Raw genomic sequence first — 21,962 nt, forward strand, 5'->3', positions numbered from 1 at the left:
CTATTGATTCATTCTTATCCTCCTATAATTTGACTTTTTGAATCATTTGACCTAACCGATCTAGGTGATGATTTAAGTAAAGACTCTTCGATCTTGCTTGTATTATATCATCTTCTTCTAAAGTTGTTGCTTTCTTATGCTGCTCATTATATTTTTAGTCCCAAATTTGTTGTTCATTAAATGCTAACATCTTTTGACATCACAATTTTATTTGTGATAGGATCGTAGAATTTATAACCATTGGAATTCTCAACATAATCTAACAAAATGTATTTTTAACTTTTATCCTCAAGTTTTGCTCTATTTTCTTTTAATATTTTAGTAAATGTAACACTTGTGAAAATTCTCAAATAATTGGCTCTTGATTTCTATAAGCTTCACTTCTTCTAGTGTAACATTATCAATTCGTCTAAAACCTATTAAGCAAATAAATTACATAAATAACAATATCTCTTCAAATTTTTTTAGGAATTCTTCTTTCCTTTAACATGTATCGAACCATATTAAGTATAGTTCTAATTTTTCTTTCTAAGACACCATTTTATTGAGGTATGCATGACATCTCCCCAAGCAACACTTCCAAAAATTCTCAAATGATCAATTCTAAGTTTATGTAAGCTCCATACTTCTTTTGGTATAATATTGTCAATTCATCTTATCGAAACCAATTAAGTAAATAAACTACATAAGCAACAATATCTCCCAAATTTTTTTAAGAATTCTTCTTTCTCGTGAGATGCATTAGACTATATTAAGTATAGTCATAGTTTTTCTTTCTTAGATACCATTTTGTTAAGGTGTGAATGACATAGTGAATTGATGTAAAATTTTATTATTTTTATAAAAAATTTTAAATTCATTTGATATTATTTAATACCCCTATCTATTTTTAAATATTTAATCTTATAACAACTTTATCTTTCAATCAAATTCTTAAATTATTTAAATTGTTTAAAACTTCTTTCTTTTCCTTTAACATGTAAACCTAAGTTTTACCACTATGATCATTAGTGAATGTAAGAAAATACCTACTTTCTCTAAGTGATACTATATTGATAAGATCAAAAACATTGAGTGCACTAGATCCAAGTCAATGTCATGTTCCTTTTGTTCTTCTTAATTTGAAAGACTTTCTTTCTTGTTTTCTCATAATATATATTTCATATAATTTTGATGTGTGATCAATTCTTGACAATCATATCACCATATTATACTTCTCTAGAAATTTTATAAGCCTTAAAATTTAAGTGAACATATTTATGATGTCATAATATAGAATTGTCCTCAATATTAGTTTTAAAACAATTTGATTGATAAAAAATACATAAATATAAAGAAAACATTATATTCTTCATTATTTTTTAGATTAATGTTTAATTCTTATCACGAATTAAAAGAATCATATCTTTCATCTCAATATCATAACATTTTTAAAGTAATTACCCTGAAATAAGTTATATGTATTTTAAAAAAATAGTTGTTTGATGTTACACATGTGAATTAAAACTCTTATATCTAGATATAATGTCATAGATCAATCTTCTTTCAAATTATCATAAGTCATTAGTAAAACATAATTTTTGTTCTTCTCTTTTTTAAATAAAATTTATCTTATCATATTGATTGTTAATATTATAATAATATTCAAAGGAGTAGTGCCCATACCTTTTGAAAACATAACATTATATTTTAGATCTTTTAAAATTTTTGTCACGTCCACGGCCTCGACCACAAGCTCCACCACCTTCATTGTTTCGAGATTCTTGATTGATCTGATTTTTGTCACCTCCTCCTCTTTGTCTACGACATCTTTCTTTTTGAGATTTTGATTTACGTTTGTTTAAAGGAGTAAACTTAGTTTATAATGCTGGTTCTATACATTTTTCTTCTACTCTTTTTTTGTAAGCTTTTGTTCATGAATTTAAAGAGAACCCAATAGTTATTTTAAAGATATTTGTTCTAAATATTTAGACTCTTCAATTATTTGTTATAATTTTTTAAACTCAGCTCTTAAAACTTACAAACCAAGCTTTTTTACCTTATCCACGCTACCAAATACTTTTTGAAACATTTCCTAAGCCTCTTTTGAAGTATTTACTAAAACGATGATCTCAAACATTGCTCTTTTTCTGTTTGATTTGATTCAACAAATCCTTCTACAAACTTCCATATAAGAAGCTTAGAAAAATCTTCATTTGGATATACTTCATTTGAATATATCATATGAATATATATTATAATTTTCTTTTGTCAATCTAAAAATTTGGAGTTGAATGGTACTTAAGAAATACGTCATAGCTAAACCTAAGCTCTAAAACCAAATATTGAACCAACTAAAGAAAAGAGATGGAACTATCACACAAAAAAAAGAGTAGAACAAAGTAAAATATTTTATATTTCACTAAAAAACTCTATATATTTCATGACGTAACATATGAGATTTATATAGACCGCAGATACAATATGAATCACTCTTTTCAAAAAAATTATTTAACCAATAATTAATTTAATTTATTTTTTTATAAGCCTTTAATATATTTCATCTCTTGATACAATAAATATCTTTATATTTTCTTAATAAATGTAATTCCAACACCAAAAACTTATTATCGGAAATGTTACCTTAATTATTTTTTTACTAAAAATAATCCTGAGCTTCTTTTAGAATATCAAGAATCTAAACATGAGGGCAAAAGATCAAAGAACATGAACAAAGGTCATCTGCTCAAGAACATGCCAAAAGTTGCAAGGACAAGTAGTTGAAGGCAAGAACAAATAGCAGGAGCTTCCTATCATTTACAAAATGCATGTGTTCTGAAAGGAGTTGTCTGCTCATATGTACAAACCATAATAACGAGAAAACACAATGCAGATATCGGCCTCCGAAAAATAAAAGAAGAAAAAGGAGAAATAAGTCGTTTAGAATGAGGTCTGATGAAGGTTACTATCTCTGGGATTGCAGGATTTGAGTTTGAATCTTCAGAAGTCTGCTCGCTTTCAAATGGTAATCTCATCAAGAAACTGGTTCCCCGTTACTGCAATCACAAGTAAACATGCCACAGAAATTAGTAACAGAATAGTATAGTTCAGACTGTTCTTGCCATGATCAGTAGTTGCATTTATCGCTATGTGGGTGGAACGATACAAACTATTTTAGACATAACTCTTCCAAATAAAGATTTAACATAGATAATTACAAACAGTGAAAGCAAAAGAGCATCATACTTTGGAGTTGCTGAGTAAGGCATATTACGGCCATTTTCCGAGGCCTTCTTGTGGATTCGAACGGAGATCAATCCACTGCCAATCCTTAGGGAAGATTCAGGGGAACCATGAAATCCAGCAGTAGAATTGCCTCCAGAGAAAGCTCCTGTCAGAACCATGCTCCTATCAGAACCATGACAATAGTATGAATAGAAGAAGCTTCACCAAATAGATGTTAGCTGTGCAGGATCCAAGTACATCATAACTTGCAATAGCAGAGCTCCTATAAAGTTTAAGTATCGACACGATTGAATGATTAATAATTTAGGTGACAAGTAAACCAATTAGTGAAACATATAATGCCATTATTCCACTGATCTCCACGGGTTCATAATCGAGATTTTTGTCAGTTATTTAATGATTATATTGGAAAGGCATAACCCCAATATCCTGGAAGCTTGTCGAACTTTTCATCATAAACTTCTGCAACTAAAGAATACAGAACCTACCACACAAAATGTCCTATTCAATATGCAATCATCAAATAACTAATTTTTAGTATAAAAATAAAAACACTTGATCCAAAAATGACTGTTTCATGATCCATAGTGCACAGGGTAAGCAATATACCATTTTGCGGACATAAATAGAAAGATACCACAGTTTAATCCTAAGAAACTATTTTAATATTTTCACCTTCAGTGCTTATTGCTATATAAACAACCAAAAGTCATAAACCAAGACACAAATGGTGGAGACGCAAAACAGATCGAGCTTGCTTTAATTTATTTCCAGCCTACATTGGACCTGGCTGTTTCTAACTTATATAATCATGCATTCAGCATAATATTCATGAAACTGCATAAACTAATGAGCAGTTTAATGTCATTAACTAAATTCAAGTCAGCTTACATCTCAATGCACCAAGATCAAACTTAATTAAACCTTAACCCAACCAAATATTAACAAAGATGAAATCAAACTAATAAGCAGTTTAATGCACTTAACTAAGCCAAATCAAGTTGCATCTGAATATGCTAAAATCTAAATCAATTAAACCTTAAGAAATTGGGAAAAAAATTGATACCAATATCATAAATAATACATGACAGTAACAAAAGGAAAGCTATGGTAGTGAACATCATTAAACTCGATACATGATTGAAGAAGACACATAAACAATCTGAATCAATTGTCAGCCATAATTTGGGGTTAGATATTGCAAGGAAAACAAAAGCTATGAGCATTGACACCATAGATGGCTGTTTAGGCATCTGAGAAAGGTTAACCATCTTTATCCCATAGCACCCAGATATTATTATTGGCTTAGAAAACAAAAATTGAACATTGATTCTGTGTCCAGCTGCACCACTTTCAGCTGCCCCTTCTTTTGATAGGACCAGAGTAAAATCATCCAAAACCATTCTTAGAATAGTTAAAGACACAAAATCCACAAATGCCTATTTATTAAGCTCAGTAAGCTTAAACCATATTCAACAAAGTATAATATAGTCTTTGTATGGTGATTAAGTTGCCGGTCATACATGTCATTGGAAAGGCTTAAAATTAGACAGATGGCCCAAGTACCACATGGAAATCTTTAAAAATAAACTCCTCTATAAAATGAAAAGATTCTATTGAATGAATGGGATAAAAACAGACAAAAATTTGCAGCAGGTAAGCCATATCGACCAAATTAACCCAAACGACGTAACTGAATATAACATACAGTTATAGAAGTTGCAGGAAAAAAGATAATAAAATCGCAAGTGTTGATCAATATATGGATTCTAACAAACATGCACGACGATATGCACCAAGGTGGTCTTAGATTCATAGCAATTCTTTACTCCTGTCAATTATCATTTCTAAATAAAATTTCCTTCAAGGAGGATTTCAATTCTATACTAGTGAAGCCGAAGCTGTATTCCCATTTCCAAAATAGACAAAAGAAACTTCTCAAATGACAGAAGAATCGTTATCTAAATATTAATGTCATATTCCAAGCAAATATATTTTTCTTCATATTGTTATTATACATATCTTCTTGATGATGTCATGACTTGGTCACTCCGGAATAAAGCATAAACTATTGGTACATAGTTTTGCATATCAATATACATAAACCTTTCTGTTAAAATATCCTCACTGTCAATTCACAGTGACCAAAAGATGGAGTGATCGACTCATTTGAAGACCAGGTGAAAATTTGTTTCTTGTTTTATTGACTCTGATTAATCATGTTATTCTGGTGCAACCTTGGACTTGATTTATGGTAGTATCACTCTCAACATCCAACACACAGAAGAAATAACAGATAAAGAGGGAAAGGAAAAGCACAAAGCTTCAATTTTTCCTATTCTTGTTCAATATTGTGTTGTTAGATCAGCAAGAATCTCAGGTTATGTATGTATGGATATCAAGCAGAATAAACAAGTTATTCTTGTGCCTAGTGGTGGACTAGTCGACAAATTCCTTTTCTGCGCCAATGCACATAGACGATGACAATTAGTAGAATACTCTATCTGTGCTATTTGAAGGGATCCAACATCAACATTTGATAAACAAAGGACATGAATATATATGTCAAAGAGGAACGAATTCTTCAGAAGATTGTGTACCAGTTAGTAGATACAATTTGCCAATCGTGGTATTATAAGTAACAACTTTCCAGATAATTCATGGGCATCGAAAATCAAGGATGCAGTATACCTTGCCAGATTATAACAAGGCAGAAAAGAATGGTAACAACCAAGGCACACAAGTTGCCATTAGAAGATGTCGACTTGGCATTCTTCATCTTCAGTTTCATTCGCTCGATCCTTGCCCGCTTCATCATGGCAAGCTCAGAGATCTCCCTTATCAGCTTCTGATCAGCAGCATCCAAAGGTGGTGACTTGGGAGGCCGGGGAGGTTTTGGAGGCTTCTTACAGCCCTTCTTTTTAGTCTTCTCGGCTCCCACCTTCTTCTCCAACAGGTTTGGGCCTTCCTCTCCTCTGTCTCTCTTGTCCACTGAAGCTTCAGCATTTGTCAGAGGAAGCGCAGAACAACTTGTCATAATGTTTGCTGATTTCGCAGCTTCTTCAACATGCATGAACCCATCGATGCCCATAAGACCACCCCATCCCTTATTCATCACTCTTCTCCCCTGCCCCGCACTCAAGTCCACATCTTTTGCTCCCTCTCGTTGGTTGATTAGTGCATTCATGCCACTTTCCAGATCCACAACAACATCTCTCTCGATTGATCTCTGTGCATCCATGATAAACAAAATTCAAAACTACTAATCACAAAAGAGGCTTCTTACTCCCTTATCCTTTAAAGCCGCAACGCAACCTATACAATATCGTCAGCATATCTACGAATAACCATTTAGAACGCCGCCAATCATCTCAAAAATCACATCTTCCTGCATAAATCAGTTAAATTTAGAATCATGCCCCAAAGAAAGACAAACTCTAATGCCTGAAATCGAGAATTAACATCCCAAAATCTCAAAATGCAGCTGATGCATCTCCTAGGAAACCCAATGTTCTTCCTCAAACCGAAAAGACCAGATCTTTTATCTTCGAAAAAAAATATATCTTTTATAGGAAAGGGAAAAAGAAGGAGCTTTGCAAGACAAACGCCGCCAAGATGCGTCAAATCGGACAAGAATTTATGCAAGAACAACCCCCCTACCAAACAACCAAGTTAGATCGGCAGCTCATACCATTTTTTCCCCATGAAACGAATCATTCGATCAAATCCAGATAATGGCACCAGCATATCGCCCACTCCACACAAAAAACGACACAACTCCTCCTCAAATCCTAGAGAGAAAGGGCGAGAGATTAGGGTAAAGAAGACGAATGGGATTAGGGTTTCCGTACGAGGAGGATTCGAAGGTGTGTCGGTGAGGCTCAAACAAAGTAAATATAAAGACGGAAAAATAAATATAAATTATGAAAAAGAGAGAGAGAAGAGAGAGGCGATGAAATAGCAAGGAAGAGGAAGCCAGCAGATGATCCGCGGGAACTCGGTGATCTAAACCGGTTCCAACGACGCAGATGTGGACATCGGATCCCTTATAGGAATGTTCTCAAGTTTTCTTTGGATAACGCCACGTGACACACACTGTCAGGTCAGCAGCTGTGGATGCTAAGAACGTGCCATGTTCCGACATAAGATATATATATATATATATATATACTCGATTAAATTGATTAAAAAATGTGCTAAAAATTGAACGTTGACTTGAAGGAAGTTTGACCGCTCCTGCTCACATACCATGTTCTTCCCTCTCCTGTTCAAATCACTAGCCGTTGAGCTTTCCTTGATGGGGAGCTCCCTCCGTCGCAATAAATCTCCACAAGGATCTCAATGGATCAGCAGAAAATCTAACAGAAAATTCAGTAATAGATTTTGGGGGGATCTACCGGTCAATCTAAGAAGCGCCGACAACGTGAGCCGCCATGTCGAATCCAACTCGATGCGCGGCGTGTCGGTATCTGAGGAGGAGATGCTGTGAGGACTGCGTGTTGGCGCCTTACTTCCCCTCCGCCAACCCCCATAGATTTGCCTGCGTTCACAGAATCTTTGGGGCCAGCAACGTCGCTCGAATGCTGCAGGTTTGTGTTCTTCCTCCAACACTTCTCCTTGTGGTTGCAATCACCAGTTCATGATCACAACTACCGTGAACTGCTGCAATTTCTATGTTATTTTGATAGAATTTGCTGCACCTCTAAGACTTATTTAATTTGATACAAGGGAAGAATTTAGCAAGGTTCAAATATAAGAAAAAGAAGAAAAAACTGATGTGAGTCCATCAAAAAATGATGTTGCTAATGATGATGGTGTTTTGGAAGGAGCTTATATCTGAATTAATATTAGCAAAATTAGTGTAATTTTAGCGGTGGTGAACACCTGGTTTTCTCCCAGTAGTGATTAGTTTCTTAGTCCAAGTTAGGCTGCTAATGTAACAATCCAACTATCTCAATGCGATTTTTTTCATTAAAAAGAAAATATATTACTTTGCAAAACGGATTCAAAAATCTCTCTTTACATCAGAGTATAAAGATAAAATGAGTCATTCCGGTCCCGACAAACTAATTTTATAGGTTAGACATTTTGCCAACTAGTTAATAATCCTACTGCCTTCACATCAGAGTACAAAGATTAAAAGAATCATTCCGGTCCCAAAAACACTAATTGTATCGGTTTGACAATTTGCCAACTAGTTAACAATCCTATTACCTTGCCAGTATACTTGTGAGAATTTGAAGTCCACAGTATGTCTTAGATGTATATCGTCGTCTTTGGATCTGCTTCAACATGCATTCTTCGCATTTTTATCTCTTAAAAAGATACTGGAGACCTTCCCTGATTGCAGCTGCCTCACTGTATTGTTCTATTGGAGAACCTGCAATCAACCAACAAGTAGTTATCAGTAACATCACTAATAGAATAACGTATACCCTCTTCATGATGACAATTCAACCTTGCATGTCTAGAATTCTGTGGGAAATATTTCCTTATAACCTTAAAGACACCCTTACCAAGTCATAAAACTAACAGTAAAGGCATTGAAGTTGTGTGCCACATTTTAAGAAGATACTGACATCAGAATGTGCATCTCGCAGCAAATTCCAGTGGAGCACAGAAGACAAGCCGCAGATGCCATTGCGATGGAGGCCTACTGGCGTGTGCAGGATCCGGTTTATGGGAGTGTTGGGTTCATCTCAATGTTGCAGAGGGAGATTAGTGTCGTTCAACGTGAGCTAGCTGAGACACAAGCTCAGATCACCATGTACGCCTCCCAAGCACAGTCCCAACCCAATCAAATAGCTGCGGCCCAATGCTTGGTGGAGGACGGGCATTTGGTTCCAAGTCAACCACCCTTCCCTGGTCTCTACCAGCGAGATGACATCTCACAGGAGACCCTGCGAAGGCATTTTTAAAGGCTCTTATAAGATGATGCAAACCAGAATACCTGTTTTCTTTTTTATTCTTCTGACAATTGTTCTAAGATGTTGTTAACCCTCAAAGCATGAGCAGAAGAAATAAACAATAACAGCTTGTTGATGCTAGACCAAAAGCATTGCACTGAAGAAATAAGCTGAATGAGTGAAGTCTCAAGATAACAATCGAATCTACTTTGTCATAAGCATGCCGCTATATTCTATTCTACGAGTATTTTCAGAGAAATTTGGGCCAAATAGAAGTACAAGGAATCCATGGTTGGATACTCTTTCGAGAAGCATATTGTATGACTCCCAGTCTAGATAAATTGACAACGTCATCCAACATATTTCTGGTCCTAAATATCAAATCAAATTGTAACTAAAATTGTCATGACCCATGACCCATCAACTTTGTTTAAATTGAATCACTGGTAAAAAATACTTTTGTCTAAGTTAATGGTAGGAATTCATCTAATCCTCATAAACCCATTCAAGCCTACTCCCACTTTTGATGTGGGATACATTACAATCTTCCCCATTCAAGTGTCAAGAACCAACATAATCCAAAATCAAATCCTATCATGGTGCATGAGAGGTCCAACACAATGGTAGATCCATACCAAGATGTACCATACAAATCCATCCACAAATAGTCCTTTTCTACTCAATCCCCTCATCATACTCAACACTAGGTCGACTCTAATATCTTAATTTTGTTGAGCCTACACCGCTGGATAAAGATACATAAACACAAATTAATGGTTGCAGGCACATGTAAAGCTTATAAGTCTATTCAAATCTTTTCTTAATTTCAACATAGCACTAAATTAAGACATTAGAAAAATTGCAACTTCCCACTAATATTTCAAAATTATCATGTTTAAATGGAGTAATGACAGATCAAGTACCTCAATGAAAGAAAATTTAATTTAAACATTGGGCAACTCTTCTACCAAAACTGCTTCCTAAAGGAAGAGATATGTCCCTAGGCTGCTCATGCGAAGAACACAGTTCATGATAATTGCCAATGGAATTTTCCACAAAGCAACACAAAGTTTAGGGAAGGGGAACTCAGTCTTCCCATCACAGAATTACTATCCATCCTAACCAACTCGATGGCTGGATCCAACACCAGCAGAACAAACTGGAAATGCAAAAGTCACCCATGCCTAAATTTCTTGTCTGATGCTTTCAAAGACAATTTCCACCTTAAGTGACATATCCAACCAAATGAACATGAAATCAGAACCAAACATCCGGTCGATGACCTTCAGATATTCCCTAAAAGAAAAATGGAAAAGAAAAAAAGGATCTTTTTTTTTTTTTCTTTGGAAGCATCTCTACAGCACACTAACCCTAAAAATCTACTTATTTTCCACTAAATTTGTGAAGAATTTCCATCCAAGATCAAAATTAGCAACGAAAAGAACGCACATAAACTCTCAAACTTAAAAGCCTCAAGTCGCAGACAGGGATCGAGTGCCATGAGACCGATCTCAAGCAAAAGGAATCGACATGATAACGAAGGAAAGAAGGCAGGGACGGACCGATCATCTCGGCGACGAGCTTGAGCTCGTCCTCGGCCTCCTCGATAAGCTACTCGATCTGGCCGCAGCGACGGCGCTTCTCGACGGCAGACGTCGAGGCGGTGAAGCTCTCAAGAGGGTGGACGGCCTGGATCTGCTTGACCGTGCGGGTGTGCGTAGGGAAAGGAGCAGTCTCCGATCGGGCTATTACTACTCATCCCAATTTTTATACTTTCACAAATTATATTAATTTTTTTTTTTTTATATTTATAAAAATAAAATATTTAATTCGATTACTTCAATAAAAGTATTTTTTTTAAATTTTTAATCTTATAAAATTATCTTTCTAAAGGTGCCAGTTAATATTCTCCTCACTCCCTTGGAAGCCTCCGTGGAGTCTGTTATCGTGATGGCAGTAAAAACATGTCTCATGTTGGCAACAGGCAGAGAGAGGGCAGAGAAAGGGCACCATGAACCCATGGCACCCCCTCACATGGATCTATTCTCAACCTCCTCAACATCCATGTGCTGTGCAGTTGACACAGTTACGTCTGCTTTGTTTGTTACCCTCACCTTTGCCTTCGGACCCAGCCATCCAATGCCTCGAACGCTTCTCTCTCCTTGCTGTAAAGTCGGATTCACATGAATTCTATCCACTTGCACATGTACATTTCCTTCCATCACTCAAACAAGGGGAATCCAAAGACTCTCACGAGTGTAAGTAGATGATGATGATTGTTCCAATTGACCTCCACCCTGACGGATGTGGCTCAAACAGATGTACACATACATAGAGTTATGTCCCAATCCACCAAGACCAATATACATATTATCTTTCCATAAATTACAGCGGTAACTCAGTTTCTTGATCGATGAAATAGGTGGAATGCAAATATGAAATGGTGTGGGTAACATGTGAAGTGGAGCTCCTTCGAAAGAGAAGAAAGGAGAAAACGAAAGCCAGAGAGTAGTGCACATACTAAACAAAATGCGGAGCTACCGGCGACAGCAAATCAAAGATTAGCAGCAAAAATAGAGAGGAGAAGAGGAGGACCTTCGGCGATCGCATCCGATTCATATCGGCCCCTCCGTTTGAGCCGGTGACGGGGCTCCGCCGACGGCAGAGAGGGCCTCTGCGATCACGCTCATGGCCCGGACCTGCATCTCGAGCGCCGCGATGTAGTCCGATACCTCCTCTAGAAGCGATGGCAAGGGCAGCTTGCGGCAGCCGGGGACCAGCCGGCCTAGGACCCTCGCCTTCGTCTTCAGGGCCGGCGGCTTGCTCCTCTCCGCCGCCCGGGCCGGCCCGACGGGTTTCGGTCGGCCGGCCCGCGGAAGGACCCTGCGCTTGAGCGTCCGGCCGCAGAGGATCGCGCGGCTCCACCGCGTCCGGCCTCGCGCCGCGGCCGCCAGCGCCCGGTCCGCCGCCTCCCGTACGGCGCGGCTACGCGAGTGGTCCGTGGCCGCTGACGCCGCTCCCGTAGCAGATGATCGGCGCACGCGCCGGAGGGCCTCGATGAGCTTGGAGGAGTAGGTCTTCTGCTCGCCCTCCGTCTTCCACTTAACCAGTGATGGCTCCGCCCGGCGCTTCCGCTTCCTCTCCCTTCTGCCATCCTTAGCTGCCGAATCCCCGTCCCCATTCGAGATCGTCATCCCAAGCCTCAAAGACCTAAATCCCTTAAGATATCCAGCCAAGTTCCAATCTCCTGCAACACCAAAACGATCAAATCGATCAACAAACACCCAGGTCCCGTGGCCATATCCTCCATCAAGAAGAGCTCGATTCACCGGACGATACCAAGATCCAAAGAACCGAAAGCAACAGAAATCGATTAGGGTTCTTACCTCAGAAATCCTCCAACGAAAGGGAAAGGGAAGGAAGTACAAATGCGGGATTCAGTTCCGATCGACCGAACTGGCCCGGAAGAGAAGGGGGAAGGTAAGCGGACAGCGGAGGAGGCTGGCGGGGCAGTGTTATATAGGAAAGGGCGGGTGGTAACAACAGGACACGTCACGACGAGCCTCGGCGCCTGTATTTATCTCTCACGTTAATTGACCATTTTACCCGCGCCGTCGCCTCACCCAACGCTCCGCAGCGGAGCAAACGATCTCCTTCGGCCGTTCCCTTGCCATCACATGGCCCAGATCGCGCCATTAGGTCGTCGACGGCTGCGATGTGGCCATCGACATGGCAACCTCCCTGATTCTGCTGTCACCAGTTAAGTTGACCGTTGCAGTAATACCCAAGTAGTAAACATGATTTATCTCTTCACAAGTAAGTAGTAAATCAATATATTCTGAGATCAAGTTTGCGAGACTGCCTTGACTCCCTGATATGCTTCCTTCTTTACCAAGCAGATTTGACCGGCTTTCGTTGTCCCTGTCACTCGCTCCCGACTGTTGCATAAAAGTGAACAGGCATTACGAAAGTGCGCGAGTACGGCAACAGAGGAGTGTGCTTTTGCTGATGGCTTCTTTTCATCTGCAAGCTTTAGAAACGTGGGTGTTGCAGTTGCTGCAATCAATGTGGAAGTGGATTGCCGTCATCAGGTGAATTGGATGAGACTACTCACTCGTGAACACTTGAAATCAGGTTACCCCTTCCATGTTCACCTCGCATACCGTTTCCTGTAGGCCACCGGAGAAGGCAATGTGGTCTCCGGTTCCCTTGTGTGAGCAATTAGCAGGTTTCCAGACAAAAATGTCAGTAGTCAGCTTAAATGTGTCTGGTGGTGGAATGAGTTCATACATCCTCCCTGCTCCAGTCAAATTGTCTGCAGTGGATGATCCTCACCCTGTTGCAATTCAAATTGGATGATCCTCTCGTCTTTTCTTTGTTCTCGAGCTCATCTCCTCTCTAAATCTTTAGCAAAGTCCAGCTCTGTTACCTTATCTGAAAACCACATCGTGAAGGAAAACTAGCTAAAGGAGAATGTTGCTGTTTAGCTGCATTCTTCCATCGATTTACTGCACCAAGTTCAGATGACCTTACAGAACACGATGTTTGAAACTGTGTGATACAGTTCTGACATATCAGCGTCGGCTGCTAATGGCTTTGACCATGGTGAAGTACCAACAGGAAAAGCTGTCTCCATGTTTCGATGACTCAGGTGATGATGATAAAGGATATGAATCTCCACATCGATGGGCATAACTTGCTTCACCTGATACTTGGAGATGAGTTTGCCAAGGAAGATGAGAAAGCACAACTCTGGAATCTCATGATCAGAAGCTCAAACCCACCTGCAACATCAAGCAAATATTTGCGAGTTACTGATCGAGTCAGCGAGACAAGTTTGTACAAACCTCCATTATTAACTCTGTCATGATGAGAATCAGAAAAAGGAAGAGCAGCTTCTCTCAAGAAACTGTTTTGTTCCCATTGATATCCATGAAACTTTATTGGTTTGTCAAACCCAATCTCTCATTTCAATATAGCAGCAACTTTGGCTGGTCATCCTAAAAGGATCACCAAACTTATATCTGGTGTGATTCATATACCAAATGGGATTTCTGATACAACCAGACAAAACATAAATACTGCTCTGTAGCTTATACTGAGATAATGCTACAGACTTGGTCATATCTGCTGTGTCAATAATGGAGAAAAATATATGATATACGATCAAGTGAGATTCAAATTCAGCAACATCTAAGTTGGCAGATTCAATCAGAGTCAGATAAGAAGAAGGACAAAAGAGTTTTGTATTTACTTCTTTTCTGATGGGTGCTGACAAAAGCCATGGATAATAAAGTGATCATTACTCAGCCAACTTGTTTGATATGCAACAAAATTCACATGCATGGCTATCTCATCTGCCGAGGCAACAGTCTTGCAAGGTAAAGACTCAGTAGCTTATTTAACCCATGAACTGTGTCAGTCATATATTTACTTCACAGGTGAAAATACCATACTGTAGTGAAGCACAAACTCCAAAAATGGTGGATCCAGTTTTCTCACATAATCATATCAATAATGTTCTTTTCTAAGTCCATATCTACCCACTAATCACAAGTAGTCTTCCACTCTATTTTGTTTCCATTGCTTGCAATGATTAGCTGGTGATGGAGACACACAAAGAGAAGTGGAGCTGAAAGCATACAAGCTCCATGTGATGGTCTCCATGACAGGCCTTTTCTTCACCCTCCTCCTGCATGATCATGTTTCCTTTTGCCTCACCCTGTTTGCTTAACTTTTATTTTATGTTCTTCTTCCTCATTGGCAAAGAGAAAAAAAAGAAAGAAAGAAGAAATGCTGTCATATTCCAGTTCTTGACATTTCTTCCTTTTCATGAGTAGAGAGGATTCCTTCGCATTGCCCACAGAGAAAGACATCTCTGAAGCTAAAATCTAACCGGATAATATACCCCCAAATGGCAGAAAAAGAAGATTCATGAAGGACCACATTCCCATGGTAATGTAGATGTTCTAAGCTGGTCCGAAGCTTTGTTTTCTCTTACGTAAATAATCCAAGATTAATCTTGAACATGACCATAAACCTAAAAAATCACTGTGAATATGAAGGAGATCGATGTCTCATCTCGTTCGGGCACAGAAACAATAGTTGCATGCATGCTTATACGCTTCCGATGAACATAACATCATGGTTTGCTGAATTGCCAAAGTAGTTTCTGAAATTAGGGTGGAGATCATCTGCTTGGAATCTTTTTACCTCTCGACATCTGACATTGTTCCTTTGGGAAGGGACGAAACCCATTCCTCAGTCGTCTGAGGCGACAGCCACCGAGACAGTACCGCATAGGAGACAACGTTGGGACAGATTAATCTTCATCTTTTCTCCCTCCATCGATCGGTCACAAGGCCCACCACAACCTGTCCGTCCATCCTCAACTGAGCACTAGAAATCTCTGACTGCTGTGGCTGAGCTGAAAAACTAGGGTTCTTGACAAGCTTCAAACAAGTTTCCACTCTCGGTGAGATCGGAAGCTGTGGCAAGCAGGGATTTCTTTTCAGACCCACCTCACGTCACAACTGGGAGCTGCAACAGTCCAATTCGCAAGCTTTGCAAAGCCAGATGAAGCTGGTATCTTATCATCACCAAAAGCCAAGAGTGATCATTGGCCTGGAGCCTACCGGTGCCAGATCTCGAGAGCCAAGCTGTACCACATATATCAATGGATGACCGATGGAACATTTGCTTTGTTTGTTGATGTTAAACATAAATCATTGTCGCATATGATCCCAACAAATTTTCCTTCGCAACTCCCGCAAGAACAGTTGTAAATGCAATAATACCTCTCATCAAATGCCAGACTTTCTTTCCTTCTGTGGCTGATGGGGGGGACAGGAAAAGCAAAGAAAACACACACGAAGAAATAAAAAGATTGCCCTGATCCAAAGAATCATTAAGCATATTGCCTGTAGAGAGAGATTCGGATAAAGATCTTTAGATCATGGGATCCAGCTGACAACCACTGCTCGAATCTGCTAATTATTAGGGACAATACAGATCATGAGCTCTCTCCTCCCCCCCCAGCATTTGTAGTCCTTCCTAACAGCCAACTTTAAATAAGAACCACAACCAACCTATGGGTCCTCTGCAAGAGCGGTGACACAGCTTTGTTCTGGTACGACCCCCTTATTTCCTGTCTAATCTGCAACGAGAGCAATGAACACGCCCTAAAGCAATCATCATTTTACGTGTGAAGGCCGGTGCATTAGGGCCTCGTAAGAACATATCAAAATGATTGCCCATGAGAGATGTGATGGATGGCATCTTTTCCCGGTGCAACGCGATGATAGGATAAAAGCCTATGCCTAAGTCCGAGGGGAATCCAGTGGTGTAGCTATGCATGCACGAGCACTTGTCGCCGTCATACGATAAGATTACTACTGCACAGGTATTCTGGCGCAATATAGATAGATGTCCCTGGAGAAGATGATCAGGTCGAGGACAGCAGAAAAGATGAAGATATTTGATTGATCCATGAGACCTCAGATGATGACAAGAGATATGATTGAATGCCTATTCACGTTAGACTGGAAACTGTTTCGACCACAACTCCGTGGAGCATCGGACAGTGAATAGTGAAGAGACAGAGAGAAGAACTGCTGTTTGATGTTTGCTGCAATGCATTTCCATGAACGAGAAGAACTTAAATTATTATTTAGATAGAAATAATAAAAATATTAATTAAGTTGAGAAATTAATTAGTAAATGCATCAAAGCATAAATAATTGTGAAAGATATTGCATTGGATAGTACAATGATACCAAATGAAACATAATATTATCAGAGGAAACAATATTTTAGGTATCCAACTCAAATCTAAAAGATATTGGATCCTCATAAGTAACTGTTTGTGTGTTCAAGGGTCATATTATAAGAAAAATTAAAATAAGTAGTAAATTTGGCATCTAGTTGGATATTAATAAAAATATTAATTTAACGATGATGTATCAGATCCTCTTATTAAGAATTTGAGGTAGTAAAATCTCAATTGACATATTTTACATCTCACCAAAAGTTTAGTCTCACATCATCTAAATTTCTCAAAAACTTTAGTCTCGCATCAACAGTTGAGAGACTTCTCTTTTTAACTCAAAAACTACGACTACGTAATCGTTGAAACAAAAACAAGAGGAAGAAATGAATAACTCCACTACGGGAGAATGAAAGAGGCCGATAAGGGGAGAGCTAAGAGACGAAGGAAAAATATAATGCGAGGACTATCATGATTTTTATATGATGAAAATTAATAATCTTTATATTAATTTAAGGATGCTCGAATAATTTAAAATTAATATTTCAATCTAGTGAGTAAAATCACAAATGCAAGAAAATCTTAATTTAGATGTCCAAATATTATAAGTTGAACCTTTTTTTTTTTGGTGTGTCGATGATGTATTCTTAGATGTTGATATATATATAGTCAAATATCCAATATTCAAAAAAGAATGCTAAGCACTAACAAAGTTCTCTCTTTTAATCAATAATTAAATATAAATATTATATTCTAATGCAACAATTGGTAAATGACAACATAAAACTACACTGAATGACATACAAATATAAAAGAAATAATATATCACCTAAATTTCAACTTTAGAAGCATGCATTCAAAGTGGCTTGCAAATATGAGCAAGAAATGTGTTTCTACATGATTTGTGAAACCATTAAGTAGGATACTCTTTAACATTTCACAGGCAACTTTAAACAAAGTGGTTTCTTTGATACTGAAGTTTCTAAAAACTGTTGCAAAAAAAGAAGAAGGAAGATTTAGCTATTTGAATATTGTTTTATTTTCATGCTATTTAAGAACTTGCATACAAGATTACATTTGTTACAACCCACATTAAGAAAAGATTAATCATGTGGCTGTAGAACTGCTTATTACCAATGACATCTTACATAGAACATTGTGAAACAACTACAGCTTGGAAGACTTTGAACTTCGACTTAATATAAACTTCTGCATGGCTGCAAATTGTTCCTTGGTCATGCCATTATAATAGCTATGAGCTCTCTCCTGAATATTTTGTCAGAAAAGAAACATGTAATGAGACCCAAAAATAGTTTAGGAACCGAAAAATAACTGGATAAGCTATTAAAGTAAATGGTAAAAGATAACAAGCTGCACTGCCTGATTGCTATTTTCAAGATTATATACAGAAGAGAAAGGTTCATTGTTCTGGAATTCCATTGCAAGAATTTTATCATCCTCTATTGGCAAAGAATCAGTCATGTAGCCTTAATGAAGTCCGAAAGTTGGTGCAAAGGAAGGCCCATTAGGATGAATATCAGCCATGAGCAAATGCATGGAATGGATAGAAAGGACTTGTGATCCATGGGGGATGTCTAGTTCGCCGACTTGTTTTGCCATTGGGATTTTGACAAACAAACTACACTTTGTCAATCAAACTACACTTTGTCCTAAGATTGTTCCTGTGAAGTTTGAAGGTGCATCAGCATCTGTTCAAAGAGATTCCAGGACTTGCCATTACAAGAGCTACATACACAGGTTGCCCGATCCTACATTACAAGCAATTAGATCATTATACAACATAGTAGGTCCTAAATTTGATCAGTTAATCTAATTGACAATTTTTCCTTTATGCATTTGAATTTGGATTTGAAGGCCTATTAGCCAAATGTGACAGAGAAATATAAAGAAATTATTAAAAGAATCACCTTTTCAAGGGCAAGAGCATGACCCAGATCCAATTTGAAACCATCATTGATGACTGACTTGTACATCAACACCATGTCCCTGTTGTTTCTTAAAATGGCCAGTGCAACTTCTTTCGCTTTCTTTAACACCTCACCATTGTCCACAACATGGTTGACGAGGCCCCACTTTTCTGCCATCTCTGCAGTTATGGCCATGCCAGAAAGTGATACCTCTCGTGCTCTACTTATTCCGATAATGCGAGGGAGCTTTTGTGAAAGGCCCCACGATGGAAATATTCCAAACCTGGGACAAGATTTTTTTTTTATCAGACAAGAACTCAAATAGCAAATAAAAATAACACCAAAAGGTTCCATGACAAGAATACGAGGCATTCAGATTCCGAGAGCTTCAATATAAGACCGTCATTATCAGTTGAGTGACTATTGACATCAATGCATCTGATTGTGCCTGTAAGCTTCTCATGGTTACGAATTCACAATAGCAGACACCTCCATTTATTAGATAACAAGTATGGAGCTTACATCTACATGTATAAGGTAAAGAAAGTTTAAAACTGGGAGTCTGTTAACAATGATTAAATGGATTTAGTGAATCATGAATAACTTGGCTGTTTGCACAAAGTTAGTGCTACTTTGGGTACTTATTCAGTCTGTCAAATATTACAAATAGCTAGGATGACAAAGTTGAACATTGTCATTCACTTATTGCAATCAAAATTGGTAAGACACCTATTTTAGCAATAAATAAATGATCAACAAATTTTCATGCCCAACCAGTCAGGGGAGGTGCCGTTGGAGAATACCAAGCACAAAGCTTGACTTAGCTTTAACACTATAAACTGAAGGACCTCATATATCATACAATCACCTGACTTAAGCTTGTCACTTAAAACATAAAATAAGTGATTAAGCTTGTAAGATCAAGTGCAGAGAGAGAGACAGAGAGAGAGAGGGAGAGAGTTCCTATAATAGTAGAAAACTAACTACTCGCAAATGATGAGTATCACATAGTAAAGCAAAGAATTCTAAGTTTTGAATTGTTTTTTATTTTTTTCATGAATGATTCTTAAGAACATGCATTTGCTTTTATAATCCTCTCATCTGAAATTGATATTAGCACTAATGCCCTCCAAAATAGTTTATGGTTACATGAATTCCCTCTCCTTCACTTCCCATTTTGAAGCATTAAATTTTTTACCATTAACTATAAAAGAATAGCATCTCTGATGAGTCATTCCAGTGTTTAGTGCATTGTTGCACCAGTGATAAGTCTTTAAGTTTGAGTCCATGCATGAGCTACACCTACGCTTGAAGCGCTATTGCATAGTTATTGGTGAATTTCATTTTTTCTATGTCAAACAACGGGCAATCGAGTCTATCTTAGCTTCAATTAAATAAACTAGGGATACAATCAAGGTTGGTAAAAGATTAATCAGGGGACTTGCATGGACAGACATACATATAAATTTGATAAAATTTCGAGAGCATTGATGCGGACATATGACAATTGTGATGGTGAATTGAGAACATACGACATATTTGTTTCAAATGGATCATCTCCTCTTCTTTTTTTCTTATTTGGAGAATGACAAATTGGTCGAAATTGACCATAATAAGCCAACTAAAGACTGGACCAGCTGAGGCTAGAAGAGTCAAGCAGCTTTTGACCAATTTTCACCAATAAGTTCGACAGACTGGTGGAGCTTTGCTAACATGTATCTCTACAATTATCTCTCCTACCAAACACTCATAGTACCCCCTTAAGCTTCGCTAACATCATCGCACCAATAACCTTCTCTCAAAGACCTCAACTAAACACTCTATCCGAAGTCTTCAAGTTGGTGCCCAAAAAGTCCTCAAAGCAATGGGAGTCCTCATCGAAAATGCAAAATGGTATATAAAACAAGATTTCAGGTGTAACAGTAGCCATGTATTGAAGAATGAATCAGAAGTAGCTGACCGATTCGCATATTTGCCTTAGCAGGGGGAATCATATCCTCATCAACATGCACGGACGGACCATGGGAGATTAATCACCAGGGGTTAGGACATCATTCAATGGTTCCATTAGATTTGAAATTAGGCATTTTCATCAAGATCAGAAAATAGAACAACCTAGCGCGGATGTACATGACATTATTAGTCGTCGTCTTCGCCTTCTCCCTTTTACCTTCAACTAAGGGGGCCGACACAACAATTAAAAGCACTATTTTTTAGATCTATTCGACAGGACTGCTCTACCTATTAGCTCGGAAATCCGTATAAAAATGCTAGCTTTCAGTTAAACCCTCATATACCAAGGACCAAGATGCACAAACGCCGGTTACCTGGTGTGGGTGTCAATGAACTTGGCGTCCTTCCCGGCGACGAGGATGTCGCAGGCGAGGGCGATCTCGAAACCGGCGGTAACGGCGAAGCCGTTCACCGCCCCGATTATGGGCTTGCGGCAGCGCTCCATCTGGGCCACGGGGTTGGCGTCCACGTCCTTGACATCGCCCTTGAACACCTCCTCGGCGGCCGTGAGATCGACGCCGGAGCAGAAGGCCCGGCCCCTCCCGGTGATCACCAGCGCGCCAACCGCCGGGTCGGCGTCGAGCCGCCTGATGGCGGCGGCGAGCAATACCATCATCGGGCGTGTGAGCGAGTTGAGAGAGCTGGGCCGATTGATGGTAATAACGGCGACGCCCGTGGGGTCGCGCTCGACGACGATGAGCTCCGCCGGTGGCGCGGCCTCCATATCACGGACGGATGGGATCCGACGGTCAAACGGAGCGGCGGCTGCTTTAACGAGATATATAAGGACACGGTAGCCTATGGGTATCACATACGTGTGTTCCTTCACTTACCCTTTCTGTTACGTACTCGAAACGTATTTGTCTGACTACTGGCGAAAAGTATGGGGCCAACGGTGGTGTCCACAAGGCATTGGCTTTTGTGTCTGCGTATGGGTATGACAATACGTGGAGAAGTCTTCTCTTCACTTTCACTTTCTTTTCTTGACGTAATGATATATATATATATATATATATATATATATATATATATATATATATATATATATATATAACTTAATAGCCACAAGTGATATATTGATCAAAAGATACTAATTAAAGTGTTATATTATTGGCTCACTTGAAT

The 21,962-nt window shown here is 38.6% G+C and overlaps 3 protein-coding genes across 7 annotated transcripts; 1 reads left to right on the forward strand and 2 right to left on the reverse strand.

Annotated features, from left to right (window-relative positions):
- Positions 1 to 2,759: 2,759 nt before the first annotated feature.
- Positions 2,760 to 12,671, reverse strand: LOC135596931 (transcription factor bHLH149-like). 4 transcript variants are annotated; one of them, XM_065089224.1, is made up of 8 exons: positions 12,518 to 12,671; positions 11,727 to 12,378; positions 8,440 to 9,125; positions 7,623 to 7,884; positions 7,474 to 7,550; positions 5,917 to 6,613; positions 3,226 to 3,370; positions 2,760 to 3,035 (listed from the first exon to the last, which is right to left on the reverse strand). In XM_065089224.1, exon 2 carries the CDS (start codon positions 12,323 to 12,325, stop codon positions 11,747 to 11,749), a length of 579 nt encoding a protein of 192 aa, XP_064945296.1. In that variant the 5' UTR covers positions 12,326 to 12,378; positions 12,518 to 12,671; the 3' UTR covers positions 2,760 to 3,035; positions 3,226 to 3,370; positions 5,917 to 6,613; positions 7,474 to 7,550; positions 7,623 to 7,884; positions 8,440 to 9,125; positions 11,727 to 11,746. The 4 variants fall into 4 exon arrangements, with proteins under 4 accessions (XP_064945296.1, XP_064945295.1, XP_064945293.1 ...); XM_065089223.1 differs by having other exon boundaries at positions 10,694 to 12,378; XM_065089221.1 differs by lacking the exons at positions 8,440 to 9,125; positions 11,727 to 12,378; positions 12,518 to 12,671 and having other exon boundaries at positions 7,623 to 7,853.
- On the forward strand, positions 7,659 to 9,143 carry LOC103970888 (LOB domain-containing protein 24-like). Its single transcript, XM_009384808.3, has 2 exons — positions 7,659 to 7,814; positions 8,826 to 9,143. Exons 1-2 carry the CDS (start codon positions 7,659 to 7,661, stop codon positions 9,141 to 9,143), a joined length of 474 nt encoding a protein of 157 aa, XP_009383083.2.
- A 5,240-nt stretch (positions 12,672 to 17,911) lies between the features above and the next one.
- LOC135596934 (probable enoyl-CoA hydratase 1, peroxisomal) lies at positions 17,912 to 21,599 on the reverse strand. 2 transcript variants are annotated; one of them, XM_065089225.1, is made up of 3 exons: positions 21,152 to 21,599; positions 18,825 to 19,107; positions 17,912 to 18,162 (listed from the first exon to the last, which is right to left on the reverse strand). In XM_065089225.1, exons 1-3 carry the CDS (start codon positions 21,559 to 21,561, stop codon positions 18,064 to 18,066), a joined length of 792 nt encoding a protein of 263 aa, XP_064945297.1. In that variant the 5' UTR covers positions 21,562 to 21,599; the 3' UTR covers positions 17,912 to 18,063. The 2 variants fall into 2 exon arrangements, with proteins under 2 accessions (XP_064945297.1, XP_064945298.1); XM_065089226.1 differs by lacking the exon at positions 17,912 to 18,162 and adding an exon at positions 18,210 to 18,665.
- Positions 21,600 to 21,962: the final 363 nt, after the last annotated feature.

The sequence above is a fragment of the Musa acuminata genome, chromosome BXJ1-11 (genome assembly GCF_036884655.1).
Source record: "Musa acuminata AAA Group cultivar baxijiao chromosome BXJ1-11, Cavendish_Baxijiao_AAA, whole genome shotgun sequence".
NCBI classification, from domain to species: domain Eukaryota; kingdom Viridiplantae; phylum Streptophyta; class Magnoliopsida; order Zingiberales; family Musaceae; genus Musa; species Musa acuminata.

What these genes read in the sequence shown, in the direction of transcription:
- LOC135596931 (XM_065089221.1), bottom strand. Translation starts at nt 6,466, where the DNA reads ATGGATGCACAGAGATCAATCGAGAGAGATGTTGTTGTGGATCTGGAA. An exon ending in CCTTGTTATAATCTGGCAAG is followed by an intron (nt 3,371 to 5,916) that starts GTATACTGCATC and finishes TGGTTCTGACAG; the next exon opens with GAGCTTTCTCTGGAGGCAAT. An exon ending in CCTTACTCAGCAACTCCAAA is followed by an intron (nt 3,036 to 3,225) that starts GTATGATGCTCT and finishes TTGTGATTGCAG; the next exon opens with TAACGGGGAACCAGTTTCTT.
- LOC103970888 (XM_009384808.3), top strand. Translation starts at nt 7,659, where the DNA reads ATGTCGAATCCAACTCGATGCGCGGCGTGTCGGTATCTGAGGAGGAGA. An exon ending in ACGTCGCTCGAATGCTGCAG is followed by an intron (nt 7,815 to 8,825) that starts GTTTGTGTTCTT and finishes TGCATCTCGCAG; the next exon opens with CAAATTCCAGTGGAGCACAG.
- LOC135596934 (XM_065089225.1), bottom strand. Translation starts at nt 21,561, where the DNA reads ATGGAGGCCGCGCCACCGGCGGAGCTCATCGTCGTCGAGCGCGACCCC. An exon ending in TTCATTGACACCCACACCAG is followed by an intron (nt 19,108 to 21,151) that starts GTAACCGGCGTT and finishes ATCTTGTCCCAG; the next exon opens with GTTTGGAATATTTCCATCGT. An exon ending in ATGCTCTTGCCCTTGAAAAG is followed by an intron (nt 18,163 to 18,824) that starts GTGATTCTTTTA and finishes CAAAATATTCAG; the next exon opens with GAGAGAGCTCATAGCTATTA.